Source organism: Silurus aristotelis, assembly GCF_946808225.1.
Source record: "Silurus aristotelis genome assembly, chromosome: 14".
In the NCBI taxonomy this organism is placed as follows: Eukaryota; Metazoa; Chordata; class Actinopteri; order Siluriformes; family Siluridae; genus Silurus; species Silurus aristotelis.
Genome location: NC_139587.1, coordinates 2,576,027 through 2,591,357, shown reverse-complemented (window position 1 = coordinate 2,591,357; position 15,331 = coordinate 2,576,027). Strand labels below are relative to the sequence as shown.

The following is a 15,331-nucleotide window of genomic DNA, read 5'->3' as shown; positions in this document are numbered from 1 at the left end:
TAATTGCTCGCCTTTATTTACAGTTTCTGGTAATTTTGTTTTGTGTCAATTACTCAACTATTTGGCTTCTCCAAACATCTAAATTGTCTGCTTGAACCATTAGCATAGCGAGAGCTGGGACAAAATGCTAATTGCTAGTAATTCTTTCGAATCGTTTTTCTCAACGCAGGTGAAAGTGAAGGCAGCACAAACGCACAGCAGTACACGATTATGTGAACGAAGACAAAAGAATAATCAATGCAAGCTTTAAATTGTCTGCAGGATGGGAATGGAGGGACCAGGGCTGTGTGTGTGTGTGTGTGTGTGTGTGTTTGGCAGAGAGAGAAAGACATTTATATTGTATTGGCACTTATGTTCACAGCAGAAGCGAGCCCCTCAAGCTTGATGTCTGTGTGCATGGGGTCTGAACTTGTGTGTGTGTGTGTGTCAGAGCAACATTGTTTAACAGTGTGCCGCTGTGTGTACTTTGCATGTGCGTGTCAAAGGAGCATTGTTTAACGCTGTGTGTGTACTCGTGTGTGTGTCAGGAGTCATTACACACTTGTCAACACTCTTTTGTGTATCGCTGCTGCAGGCTTTAAGAAGCCAAGGAATTTAAAGCTGCCAGTCTGGCTGAGGCGCTCGTCCGAATTTCCTCCTGAAACGCTGCTCTGTAACAACACATACAGCCTGTACACACACACACACACACACACACACACACACACACACACACACACACACACACACACACACACACACACACCATGCTATACACACTTTGGTACACACAAAATTTGCAAAGACACAATCTATACATACACACAAAGAGCTTACAGAAACATATACACTGTACACACAAACACACACACACACACACACACACACACACACACACACACACACACACAGTTTATACAGAATTTTTTGTCAGACATTCGCCAGACACATAAATGAACATGTAGAAATACACACACTAATAATATACACATAATAAATGTATATGTTGTATATACAAACACAGAAACCACACACACACACACACACACACACACACACACAAACACACATGACATGCTCTTGTCAGCATATACAGCCCACATTGCTCTTTCAGCTCTTTCTCACCATCTATCCCTGTGTGTGTGTGTGTGTGTGTGTGTGTGTGTGTGTGTGTGTGTGTGTGTGTGGTTCAGGTGCTCTGTCCTACGCTGAGTTAGGAACCTGCATTAAGAAGTCTGGTGGTCACTACACCTACGTTCTGGAGGCATTCGGCCCTCAGATGGCTTTCATACGACTCTGGGTGGACATGATTGCTATACGGTGGGTAAAGTGTCTTTTACTGCCCATTCTTTTGTATATATATAATAATCCTGTGAAAAAGTATTTACTTCCTCTTGATTTTTTTCTTTTTTCTTTTTTTTTTTGTTTAAAAAGAAAAATTTGCTTAATGATCTGAATTAGCAAGGGGGCAAATAATTTTTTCACAGTACTGTATGTGTGTGTGTGTGTGTAAATATATATAAATAAATTTAAGAGAAACCCACATGATCCAATCAGCCAATCACAGGACAGCAGTCTTAAGCACAACATCATGCAGGGTGAAAGCTGTTATATAAGACTAACAGCAAACATCAGAATTTGCTGCGTAAAACAAGAAACACTCCGAGACAACAAAGGACTAATTCGAGCTCTCAGGACTGTAGGTCTGAAATAACCGTTCTGTGTAGCTGTGTTAAACACAAAAACATCTCAACACCCAGTTTTATTGCAGCTGGTAAACAGATGTTCACACCAGGTTCCTTTCCTTTTAATAATGTTAACTCTTAAAATGACATGGACTCACTGAAACCAAACAAATGGACAAAGTATGGACAAAAAATAGTGGACACCTGACTTTAAGATTGATATCTGAACATTACATTCCACATTTAGTTCTTATTTGTTGTCAAAAAAAACCTCCACTCTTCTGGGAAGATTTTTCGGTGTCAGCTACGAGGGTGTTTACCAGGAACTATAAATAAAGGCTAACGATTGGACCAGCTATTACTGCTAATGCATGCTGCATAGCTTGCTAGCATTACATTTGCATCTGTGAATAGCCCCAGGCTCATGATGACTCATCATATTTGGTTCAGTTGATGAAAAGGCCCTCAGTGAAATCCTGCTGTATCATGCGGTTTAAGGTCAATGTGCAGCATTGTTTTATTATTAAAAAAAAATAATAATAATATAAAAAAAAAAAAAAAAGGGGTTGGAACATAAAACATGTCCGTTTTGAAAATCCCATTCCACATCGAATCCTTATTTGCTCTTATAATAACCTCTATTCTTGTTCCACTATATGTTCCACTAGATGTTGGAATGTCAGGTAGAAGGGTTTTGGAAAAATCAGGTTCTGATCTCTGTGAGGTGTGGAGGCCTGGGGTGCCGCTCCAATTCATCCCAAAGGTGTTGGAGGAGATAGCAGGAGATATTCCACTCCAACCAAGATCGTCATTGAGCTGGCTTTGTGTCATGCTGGACCAGGTTTGGGTCTTTAAGTTAAATTAAAGGGACAATTTCATGTTAGCACATCCGAAGACATCCGATAGAGATAGACTTTGTGGTAACAATTTGGCGAAAAACCACATTTGGCTGGAGGCATTTCAGTACTTTTGTCCATATTGTGTCGATGTATAAACATTGTTTACATCTTTGCTTCATCTTCTTTGACAATATTTTTGAAGACTTTTTAACAATCATTCAACGCTTTCACCGTTTTCATCCAAGCTTCATTTGTCTCCTTTGATCATCATATTGTAAAGAACAAAACCACGAGGATTAAAAATCCCACTTGTTCTATATGCTTTTATAAACCAGAGCAGAAGCTCTCTGATTGACTGAAACACCTGAGCGCAATTATGGTCTTTTCACAAACCTTCCAGGCTTGGATTTACAGGCCTCGCTCGATTGTTGAAGCACGTAATTCCCAGTGAATTTTTTTTTTCCCGTAATTTCGAGAACTGAAGCTCCTGCAGGGCGTGTGAGAGAATTAAATAAAAATAGGCGAACAACAGATAATTGGAGCTTTTCACACTGCTTTGCCTGCCGCTTTGTTTCATCCTCAGAAGCCGAAATTGTGAACAGTCCCAATTATCACCTTTTATTCGAAACAATTATGTCTTATTCTACACCGCTGTTAACACGTGACAGGAAACAAATCATTCGTTTTACAATATGCCTGCGTTGCCATTAAACACGTTTTTTACTCAAACATCTTCTAAATGTTTATTTTTTTTGTTACCTAACAAATCCTGAAAGGTCTTCCATTATAAACAGTACAAATCAATAAGCTTGACATGCAACGCTTTGATTCTTGCGTATTGCGTTTTCACAGCAGCCGCGTATTAAAAGGTGCCGTATAGCCTGTAGCACAACGCTAATATTTTTTGCATTCAAAGCCAGTGTATTAAACCCTGTAAACAGTTTTATGGAATAATTTGTACTCACTGCCGGCTGTGGACGTGTTCCTGGGAAAATAAAATGAAGTTCCGCACGCAGTTGTATTCTTAACACGTACCACAGGAGGCCTACAGGGCTATAAAATATGCAGTGAACAAGAGGGAAAGGTATTATAAACTTGTCACCTTTAAGAAATAATTGAATGTGTTACGTCACGCAGAGCTTTTTCGAGGCCGTCTGAAAATGGTAACACAGTCGTTTACACTTTATCTCTCAAAATTATAGATACATGCTTTTAGGGTTAGTGCACATAATAAAATTGGTGTATCTTCACTGCATTTCCAGTTTATTACTTATATACAGTGTAGTATATGGAGAGATGTATTGAGACACCTGATTTTTACATCTATATGTAGTTCTTTCCAAAACTGTTACCACAAAGATGAACGCAATTGTAGGAGATTTGTGATGTGGTAACATGACATCTCTCCAGTTATACTATGACTGGATACTATGCATGGCTGCCCCTATGCAGGTTCATGAAGATATGCTTTCCATGGATTGGAGTTTAAGATCTCCTGCTCTTGAGCTATAAAACCCTACTGAACACCTTTGGGATGAATTGTTCATGCTGACTGCAACCCAGGCATCATCTTCTCTCCTACATCATTATCTGACTTAACTAACACCCATGTGGCTGAATATATCTCACACAAATCTTCATAAAATTTAGTTAAACATCTTTCCAGAAGAGTATTAATCATTGTGACAGCAAATAAGGACTAAACGTGGAATTGGTTAAAAAACAAACAAACAAAAAAAAACAGGTAAATAAGCAGTTAATCGCACGGTCAGGTGTCCACAAACTTTTGCTGATTGATGAAAAGAATACTTAAAGACAATTGTATATAATTTATACATAAAAATTATTGCATCACCTTTTAAAAAAAAAAAAATTCAAATAGGGAAGTTCATGAAATGTCAGGAATATCTCTAATTCTGTAATGTTTAGAGGTTAAGCCACAAAAACATGTTAATCATGTAATCAGTATTAGTTTGATATAAAACTGTGGCTATTAGGATCTGAGCTCCACTGCAAACTTGAGCTAATCAATGTTTGCTAAAACAGGTATATTTCCAATGAGGAACAACTTTCTGTCTGGTGTTTTTGGTGCATTCAAGTCAATAACTATCAGGAAGTAGCTCTCGATATTGTGACTTCCCCTAGTTAATAATTTATTAGCTACATTATATGGAGCAAATTTTTTTTGTTTAGACACGATTGTGCCTTCTGAACATCCGAATCTACATTTAATCCCTATTTCCTTTTAGTAGAACCTCCAAACCTCTGGGAAGATGTTCCAGATGTTTTGCCTTGTCATGTCCACAAAGGGCCTGAGATTTACATATGCAAATGTGTTCGTGGTGACATCACAACGGTATACAGGGTCAAATTTACATTTATTGCATTTGGCAACTACCTTTATCCAGAACGCTTTACAAAGGGAGGTAAAGTTTCCTTAAATAAATATACTCTCATGCTGGTGAATTAGGAAACAGATAAAGAACACCATCAGTCTAAAAGTCTTTTAGGAGAAAAAAAATATTTAGTTTTTCGAAGAAGTAAAGCTAAATTAAACTAGTGGGGAAGTGGTAGCTCAGTGGAAGAGATGTTTCACCTTTGATTGGAAGCTAATGGGTTTAAATCCCAGCTGGACCCTTGAGCAAGACCCTTAACCCTCACCTGTATAAGTGAGATTGCTGTAAGTCGTTCTTAAAAAGATCGTCTGCCAAATGCTGTAAATGTAAAGGTAAATTTAAGAAGGTGTAGGTCTTAAGGCTTCACATGGAAGTTCATTCCACCACCTCGGTGCCAGAACAGTGAAGAGTTCTGAAGCATGTCTTTTTTGTACATTGAGAGATGGTGGGATCAGTCGAGCAGTGGTAGAGGATGAAGGGGGCATGAGTGTTTGGTGAGATAAGAGCTATGAGATAGAGAGTTTGTTGGTCCGTTGTTTGGCTTTGCAGACAAGCATCAGTGTTTTAAATCTGATATGGGCAGCTACAGGAAGTTGTTGGAGGAAATGTAAAAGTGGGGTGGTGTGGGAACATCTACAGTAGGAAGGTTGAAACCAATTCATGCAGCTGCATTCTGGATCGGTTGGATATCTTTCAGAGGCAGACCTGGGGTTTGTTTAGTTGCCAAATACTGCATAGTCTGTATGATCAGTATTTCAAATTATGGTAATTATGTTCTACACATTAGACTGCATTAAATAGGTTTTTTCCCCAAAACCAAACCCATATGTGTAATTTACAGCCTCTAGTTTTACTTCAGATTAAAACACTAATTAAAAGTAAATGTTCTGTTTTGCCTGAACCTCAAAATGTGCATCTGCAATTTTTTTCCCTACCAGGCCTGCAGGAATGGCTGTAATTTCTCTGGCGTTCGGACGGTATATTTTGGAGCCGATCTTCATGCCATGTGGCGTTCCTGAGTTCGCAATCAAGCTCGCTACGGCAATTGGACTCAGTAGGTCTACACTTTAGAATCATTCATTAATACCTAGCTATAGTGGCTTAATATATATTTCTTTCCACATTTCCAGAAAAGTTCCTATCACTGTCTTTGGGATAGTTTATCACAGGGCAATTTTGAATTAATTAACACAAACAGGAAGTGGGGAATGAATCTTTTCCTGTAGGATGTTTGTAAAAGATTTGACTCTGTGTGTTTCAGCTACAGTCATGTACATCAACAGTATGAGTGTGAGCTGGACAGCCAGGCTCCAGATCTTCCTCACGTTCAGTAAACTTCTCGCCATGGCCATCATCATCGTCCCCGGACTCTATCAGCTGTTTAGAGGTAAAGGTTCAACACGAGTTGTTCAGCACGAATGAATGACTTTTGGGTTCAAACAATGTCACAATGCTCTTTAGTCATCCAATTATTCAATCTTCATCACCTGTTCCTGCGTAACAGTCGCGATTCCACTACAAGTATTGGAACGCGCGATTTTTCCAGCCATGTGTGGTTCATCTTCAAACACAAAATCAAAACACAATTTTTTCTAGTTTACTTAAACTAGGAGACCCAAACCTGTTCCAACATAAGGATACCCCTGTGCACAAGCCAGCACCATGAAGATCTGCTTTCCATGTGTTTGAGTGGAAGATCCCCTGCTATAAAGCTCTAAAACATATTGAACACCTTTTGGATGAATGTGAATGTCGAAGGCACCTCAGGCCTCTTCGCCTTCTCACCTACATCGGTGCCTCACTTTACTCACACCTTTGTATTTGAATGAGCACAAATCTCTGCATAGACACTCCAAAATCTAGTGGAACATCTTCCCAGAAGAATAAAGGTTATTATAAGAGCAAAATGGGACTCAAAGGAACGTTCCAAAACCACATACCAATCTTATGGTCGGACATAAAAATCTCTTTTATATATTTGTATTTAGTGTAAATGCATTTGTAAATTCAAACCGTTGAATGACTGTAAGGCATCTTACGAACCCTGTGCATTATGCTGCATTATAACACCTTTGCTTTTTTATTTCCTGGACCGTTGTGTTCCTGGTCATGCACTGTCATGTTTCATTATTTAAAATAATTTTTTTTAAATAGAATACCTGTGCTGTCTCACTTCATAGCTCCAGCGTTCAATCCCAATGCATCCTTTTTGCATGTTCTCTCTGATTCGTTTGGATTCTCCAGTTTCTTCACCATCCATAGACATGAGGGTTGTTAGATTAGAAAATATTCCGATTTATGTGAATAAAGCCTTTTGATGGACTAGCATTGCACTGAGCATGAATTTCCACCTACTGTTCAAGATACAAATCTAATAAACTACCTAACTAGTCAACAAATACTGTACATTATAACCACTGACATGTGAATTGAATAACACTGATTATCTCTTCATCATGGCACTTTCAGACCAGAGTATTTCTCACACCATTGTTGTGAAAACCATCCTGTTCCTTCATTCACTTATGTATACACTCGAACACTTGGTTGAGAATTGCGTTGCCATGGCTAATAAATGATTTAAACCATCACAGTTGAGAAGTTGTAGACCCTGAAAGTTTTGTTAGGAGGGGGTTTCCTGAGTGCTTTGCTGTGTTACTGCCAAGTAAATAACTTTAGCTAGACAACATGTTCTAGAAAATTCCAGATAAGAAGACAAAAAGTGTACTGTAATTGTAAACTATTTACACCGATCAACCATAACATTATGACCACCTGCCTAATATTGTGTTGGTCCGCCTTTTGCTGCTAAAACAGTCCTGATCTGTCAAACATCAACAGCATGAACATCTTCAGCAGTTTGAGCTACAGGAGCTCATCTGTTGGATCGGACCACACGGACCAGCCTTCGCTCTCCATGTGCTTTAATGAGCCTCGGCCACCCACGACCCTGTCTCCGGTTCACCACTGTTCCTTCCTTGGAGCAGTTTTGATAGATACTGACCACAGCAGACCAGGAACATCCCACATGAGCTGCAGTTTTGGAGATGTTCTGGATCAATTTGTTAAATCCTCACACTTGCCCATTTTTCCTGCGTCTAACATGTCAAATTTGAGGACAAAATGTTTACTTGTTGCCTAATAAATAAATCCACCCACTAACAGGTGCCATGATGAAGAGATTATCAGTGTTCTTCACTTCACCACTCAGAATGTTATAATGCCATAATGTTGTGTTTGGTCAATGTATTTCCCTAAAAACGAATTTTAAAAAGCCAGAAAATTACTAGGGGGAATTCCAAGAGAAAAAAGTAGTTGTGTATTTCACTTCATTATTCGTATTTTGACACACTTTATGTACTTTAAATTAAGTTTCATGAAAATGGATACTCTCTGGTACAGCCCACACCCAGTGTTGTTTTGGCAACGGTTATTTTGTGCACTGAAATCATGGTGTAACAGGTCAAATAACATATAAAAGATTAAAACTTTATGTCAGAATGTCCTTTTATAGTTGCAAAACAAGCTTGTTGTTGTAAATGAACAAATGAACGAATTTGTGTTTTAATTATCAGCAATGTTTTGTCTCTCTACAGGCGAGACCAAAAATTTCCAGAATGCATTTCAGGTCAACACGGTCAAGCTGTCTGGCCTCCCCTTGGCCTTCTACTCAGGGATGTATGCTTACGCCGGCTGGTGAGTCCACTCCCATCGAAAGGGAACCACGAGCTTCTATAATATGAACTACTGAAAATTAGGTTATATATTTATTTATATATTTTTTTGTTTCCAGGTTTTACTTGAATTTTGTCACAGAGGAAGTGGATCGTCCCGAGAGGTAAGTGCAAGATAAGACGTCTGTCTGGATTGAAACCAATCCATCAGAACGAAGACGAGAAGAAATTTGAAGCGTAGCATCTATAGCTTTAAAGGAGATATTGTATAGACGTATAGATCATCAAAAATATATTTGATTAAATCCGCATACTAGTTCACTTACTTCAAGGCTCGGCTTTCATCTGGCCCTAATTGTCTAATAATAGTAGACTGAAAGGCTGTATATACAGTATGTGCATTATATATATATATATATATATATATATATATATATGAATGGATTTTATTTCCCAGAACCGTCCCGTTGGCTATCGGCATCTCCATGGTGATTGTAACCGTATGCTACACGCTGACTAACGTTGCGTATTACACTGTGATGTCGGCAGAGGAGCTGCTCGCCTCAGACGCCGTCGCTGTGGTGAGTATCGCATCCTCATCATCCTCATCATCCTCATCATCCTCATCATCCTCATCATCACTGCCCCCGGGTTGCCATCTCATCCCTGGGAATGTCATCCGGCATTGTTTCGTAAAGCAATTTCCTTCCCGATGTTTAGCATTTCGTCTTTTCGCGAGTAAACACGTTTGTTGATTTCACGTGAGCAAAAAAAAGAAAAAAAAGCGTGATCACTGTAATCATGCTGCTATCTACCTGCCTGGATCTCACACACCATTATCCTCGTCCCAGTGTGTGTGCGTGTGGGCCGAGACAGCAGAGATCTATAATAGAGGACGCCAGCACTTTAAAATCTCACTGTACACCAGCATTAATGAATGTAATAGCCGACACCTTCCTCCTCCGGAAAGTAAATGTAATTTCACAGAGACGCTCAGGTCCATGTTCTGCTTTCCTGCTGTACTCATATAGCGCTCGTTATAACTCACGATGGCAGAACACATGCGTCTGTGTGTGTGTGTGTGTGTGTGTGTGTGTGTGTGTGTATGTGTATTCGGAGATCTCCAGCCCGGCTCAGGGATGCTCTAAAAGCTTTTTCATCCCATTACACCCACGTAATGCACTCATTTAAGGCTGCTTTCGCTCCACACGCTGGCGAAGATGAAGCTTTTTTCCCCCCACACCTGTTATTCCTAAACACAAACTGCATTCAAAATGGAAGAAAATGGAAAATCAATGTTGTGTCCTTATTTGTTTAAACTAAGTATGTTTTCATATCCTTGCTCTCTCTCTCTCTCTCTCTCTCTCTCTCTCTCTCTCTCTCTCTCGCTTTCTCTCTTTCTATCTTTTCGCTTCTTTCAGACATTTGCTGAGAGAGTTTATGGGAATTTCTCAATCGCAGTTCCCATCTTCGTGGCACTTTCTTGCTTTGGGTCTATGAATGGAGGCATTTTTGCCATCTCCAGGTGAGGACCAGTATGATCGCTTTCCATAATGTTATTTTTCCACTTGTGCAACACAATTTAAATTTACGCCACCGACACCCTCATCCAAAAAGACTTACAGTTATCTCATTCATACAACTAAGTGGTTAAGGTTTAAGGGCCTTGCTCAAGGGCCCATCAGTGGCAGCTTATTAGTGGTAAGATTTGAATTCTCAACTCTATGTTTGGCTGCCCAGTTCGAGCAAATTGGTCATACAAGAAGTCAGACAAGAACTTACTTCTGCTCGGTTTTTCTCAGTCTGTTTTATTTTTTTAAATGCTTTTGGAATATTTTGCGGTATTCCATACTCTTCCTGGTCTAGCATATACAAGGTGGTATCAAAAGTTTTGAGACTCCCTTTGTTCGCTAGAAAATATATACACACGATCACCTTCAAAACAGTCCCCTTGCACAGTGCTACAGCGCCCCCTGTGTTCCTGCCACTTCTGGAACGTGTCCTGGAAGTCTTCTTTTCGAAGAGTGTCAAGCACCTTCTGCGATTCGCTCTCCGCAACGGTGTCAAAACAGCGACCTTTGGGCTTCATCTACGGAAAGAGTGTGAAGTCCAGACGAGTGGGGTGTGGAACGTGGATCATGTGGATTGTTCTCTGATGAGGTTGAGCTCATCGAAGGTCCTCCTGTTCTCTCTTCGTCTTTCTGCAATGTTCTTTCGCTTTGAAAGCGTGCATGCAGTTCGGAACACCTCGAACGCTTTGCTGCAGCATCACCGTATGTCAAAAGTCTCTGTGGCAGATTTGTCTGGTTTCATGCAGGATTTCACGTTCGTGATGAAATCGCAGACGTGGTAACGCACGAGGGTCAGAACAGTTCGAAATGTTTTGATCCCACCTTCTAGTGTGGAATATCTCTAGATTATTAAATGCTGACTATAGATAAATAAATGCTAAGCCGCAAACATGCAGGAATATTCGGAGCGTATAAAGTATGAAGGCGAGCGAATCTACAAAAAGACAATGTTATCATGAAGCTGAAAACAATAAAGTGCAAAAGTATTTGTTGCGAAATAAGTAAAAAAATGATGTACTGTACTTTGGGAATGTGACTAATATCATAGCGTGTGTCTTGAGGTCTATTTGGTAACATCTAGATCAGGAATGGTGATACACAGAGTGATGATATAACCTGCTCTTACATCAGGCTCTGCCTCGTTTCTTCTCCATCTTTCCCAGAATGTTTTACGTGGCGTCTCGAGAAGGTCAACTTCCTGAAGTTCTGTCTATGGTTCATGTTCATCGACACACTCCGGTAGCTGCTGTAATTGTTATGGTAAGTCATGATGGTCTGGTGCTCTGAATCACTTTCTGTTTTAACAAAGCTATTTGCCATAATGAGGCAGCGATTCTGATGCATATACAGTATGCTGTTAGTTGTTACATGAGTGATAAATTTAGTGTAGAACTTTCTAGAAACCTTTGGACTCCTGGAACCATTGACTGCATTGTAGCCCTATGTGGGATCTGAGGTATGACAGAGGCTTGGCTCGGGGTCTTAGCAGGGGTCCTACACAATTTCTTTCCAGACTCAAATCTGCAGACTTCCCTTTTTAACATTTTTAAGACCATATTTAACATCTGAAATAATGGTTTTCAGAAGTTTCAGTGTTGATGAGCAACTTTTGGTAAATTATTGAAAACGGAAGTGCGGACGGTGAGCGTTTTTATACGAAAATACGGATTAGTGTAGATGTAGGCTTTGTTTTATAAAAAAATATTTTTATGAATTATTAATTGTAGATTTTAGAAAAATTTACAGGGCAATAGTATGGAAACAAAAATCCCCCCTCCCCACAACAACCCCTCCTGTATTAATCCAGACCTGGAAATTCCATACTTTTCCATACTTTTCCAAAGTGTTTAGGATGTACTTAGTGACATATGACATGAAAGAAGTTTTTGTTGGAATGAATTGCATTGTGGGTAATGTAGTAAACTGTTTAATAAAGTCAAAAGAGACATGGATATCGACTAAAGATGTTAGATCTGAATATAACTAAGTAATCTAATCTAATCTAATATTATATATTAAAACATTTTCAAAGTTACATTCTGATTTTATGACCACCTTGAAATATTTCACTTTATTTTATTTACATCCACCCAGAAAGCAAGCAAGAAACCAATATAAACTGGTGTAAGTCTGATTGTCATCTTGTCTTCCTCCTACCCCATGCAGTACCCCCTCACCATGCTCCTCCTGTTTGTTGGAGATATCTACAGCCTGCTGAACTTCATGAGCTTCCTGCGCTGGCTCTTCATCGGGCTGGCTGTGGTCGGACTCATCTACATGCGCCACACACGACCTGAAATGTTACGTCCTTTCAAGGTAGACCAGCCAGACAATCCAACAATGACCAATGCAGCAGTAGTAGGGTGGAATTCTTGATTCTGATTGGTCAAATCACATGCTAATATGTTTCATAGTAACAGATCACTAAAGGATTATTTGGTAGAGTTTCAAGATAAAAAGAAAATGATCTAAAAAGTCTATGAAGAGATTTTTGTGTAACATCTATGGAAGGAGTCTCCAGCGTCAGAACATTTCTGACGGGACTTTTTTGGCTCATATTAAAAACAGGTTGTTTGCGCTATTGTATTGCATGAATGTAACTAGAAATGGATAAATATGAAGCGAATTGTTCTTTGTTTGTTGAACGAAACTTTTTAATAGGAACAATAGTTTTGTGTTTTCATGCCACATCACCACCAGTGAGAGTCGCGTAATGAAATTCGAGATAGAGAGTTGACCATTAAGCCGAGATAGTTTCCTTATACCTTTGTGATGAAAAGAACAACCATTAGCATGGACTTGCATTAGCATGCTAATCCTACTCTCCAATCGAACCCATAAGTGTTATTATCTGCCTCGACATCCTTGATGAAATGTAAATCAGGAGCGAGTTTTTGCAGCGTAAAGACGGTGAGGAACTTTCTGGACTTCTAGTCATTATAAACCCAATCAACAAACGAATACACAAATATACTCCTGCCCAGAAGATCGTGATGATCTTAATGATATTAAAATGCAAATAAGCGATCGTGGTGAGGAAGAAATTCAAGCCTAACGTTAGCTATTATCATTAATGTTAATGTCTTGAGCTGTGCCTAATCTTCCCCTGCTTCTATCTCTGTCTCTCTTTTCTCTCCCTCAGGTCCCAATCTTCATCCCAGCAGTTTTCTCCTTCACCTGCTTCTTCATGGTCTTCCTTTCGCTCTACTCCGATCCAGTCAACACGGGGATCGGCTTTGCCATCACGCTCACGGCAATCCCGGCTTACTACATCTTCATCGTTTTCGACAGAAAGCCCAAGTGGTTCCAGAATCTCTCAGGTTTGAGGACATTGTTGTTTTTTTTGTTAACAAATCTATTCCAGCCTTGGCAACACAAAATGCCCATTAATATTCATCAGAATTTCTAATATTGTCTCTGCTTCCATGTCCTTTCTGCAGACTCCATGAACCGATCCTTACAAATCCTCTTGGAGGTGGTCCCTGCCGAGAACTGACCTTTCCAGACACCGCTCTTGCATCATTCAGTCTTTCATTTTCGTCTTTCTTATAGAACATGATCCCTTCAACCTGCTCTCATTTTCATTCCTCTTTTATGTTTTATAGAAAACACTCCCCCGAGTGACCGCTTCTCAATCCATCACTCCACAAGGGAGGAACGAGAGAGAGACCTTTCGGTGCTTGCGCAAGAAAAAAAAAACACTTCCACTCTCTCGGTCCTCGCTATTCGCTCCGATACAGCACACTTCACTTTACTAGCCGTGCTTTGTCTTATTTCCTGGTCAATTTGAGATTCGTGAATCTTTCTTTTTTCTCAGAACAGTTCGGCAGGTCATTAGGAAGCTGAGGAACATCTCATGAAAAAAATCAGTGTGAACGTTCTTACCAAAACATTTCACCAGTTTTCTCAGAACACACAGAAAGTGTTAACTGTTCGAACCACAACAATCGTTTTGCTAATCTAAATCTCGGGGGATATCACGTGTGATGCCGTTTTCAGTCAATGAAAAACGTAGCTTTTTTGAAAACGCTTTCCGAAGTGAATACATTTAAAAACTACATTTTCGCTTCCCAGTGTGTACTTGTGAAAAACGCCGGCTTTCGGGAACGACGCATTTTTTTGTCATTGCCGCGACTTTTTAAAGAGTCGGAAAGCAAATAAACGCACAATGAAGCGTCTTTAATACCTGTTAGCACTCGGTTCAGAAAAATTGCTCTAATTAATCTAATGAAAATAAATTAGTGTTATATATGACAGGTTCATATGTGATGCTCTGCATTAGCCTAGCATAGATGGGCATAATTGTGGAGAAAAAATAATCGATCCCACATGTCCTGCAGTGCAAAGCTACATTTTTCTACTACATGATAAATTGATAATTAGCCTGCTGGAAAAAAAAAAGCGATTTGCTAGCTTCAGTCATGTGTATGCTAGCTTGTAATGAAAAACACTCATCGTTTTTCAGCTGTGCTAGCAGTCTGATTGTATCGTAAACATCTGACTTTGACCTCCCGGCAGTTATTCCGGCTCTCCAGAGCTATTGAAGTGTTTTATACCTCATAAAGCAATTCCACACCGCCATTATGAGAACTACTGTAGATCAGGTGGAAATGTTGACAGATTTTCTTTTTTTGATTTTTTTCAGAAGTTGTATGTGTTCAATGTGGGATTGTCCTACATTTCTGAAAGTCATCTGAGATGACGGATTGGATAGCTTTTGTAGCTACATTTTTTGTGTGTGTTTGTTTGTTTTTGATTCGTTTTGTATTTTAGTATTTTAAATTAAGAATAATAATAATTTTCTTTATATTTTTTATAGTATATCAGAATATAAATTATTTCATTTATATTTTACTTGTTTTAACAACTTAAGCCTAGAATTTAAATATTCATTACAAATATGGAAAAAAAAATGCAGCCACAGAATATTTTATTGTTTATTATTACTATTATTACTTCTTCTTCTTATTATTATTATTATTTGTATTATTATTATTATTATTATTATTATTATTATTATTATTATTATTATTATTATTATTATTTGTATTTTAATTAGAATGAGTATAATAATAATAACAATAATAATCGTTATTATGATTTATTATTGTTATTATTATTATTATTATTATTATTATTATTATTATTATTATTATTATTATTATTATTATTTGTATTTTAATTAGA

At 38.7% G+C, this 15,331-nt stretch overlaps 1 protein-coding gene across 1 annotated transcript in view; it reads left to right on the top strand.

The window, feature by feature from the left end:
- slc7a11 (solute carrier family 7 member 11) overlaps positions 1 to 15,112 on the top strand; it is a 17,700-nt gene extending 2,588 nt beyond the window's left edge. The window contains exons 2-12 of the mRNA XM_083559804.1: positions 1,173 to 1,299; positions 5,838 to 5,953; positions 6,161 to 6,286; positions 8,496 to 8,595; positions 8,693 to 8,737; positions 9,031 to 9,154; positions 9,995 to 10,098; positions 11,308 to 11,404; positions 12,311 to 12,460; positions 13,287 to 13,464; positions 13,585 to 15,112. Coding sequence (XP_083415930.1) covers positions 1,173 to 1,299; positions 5,838 to 5,953; positions 6,161 to 6,286; positions 8,496 to 8,595; positions 8,693 to 8,737; positions 9,031 to 9,154; positions 9,995 to 10,098; positions 11,308 to 11,404; positions 12,311 to 12,460; positions 13,287 to 13,464; positions 13,585 to 13,640 — 1,223 coding nt within the window. The 3' untranslated portion in view covers positions 13,641 to 15,112. The remainder of the gene's footprint in view (positions 1 to 1,172; positions 1,300 to 5,837; positions 5,954 to 6,160; positions 6,287 to 8,495; positions 8,596 to 8,692; positions 8,738 to 9,030; positions 9,155 to 9,994; positions 10,099 to 11,307; positions 11,405 to 12,310; positions 12,461 to 13,286; positions 13,465 to 13,584) is intronic.
- Positions 15,113 to 15,331: the final 219 nt, after the last annotated feature.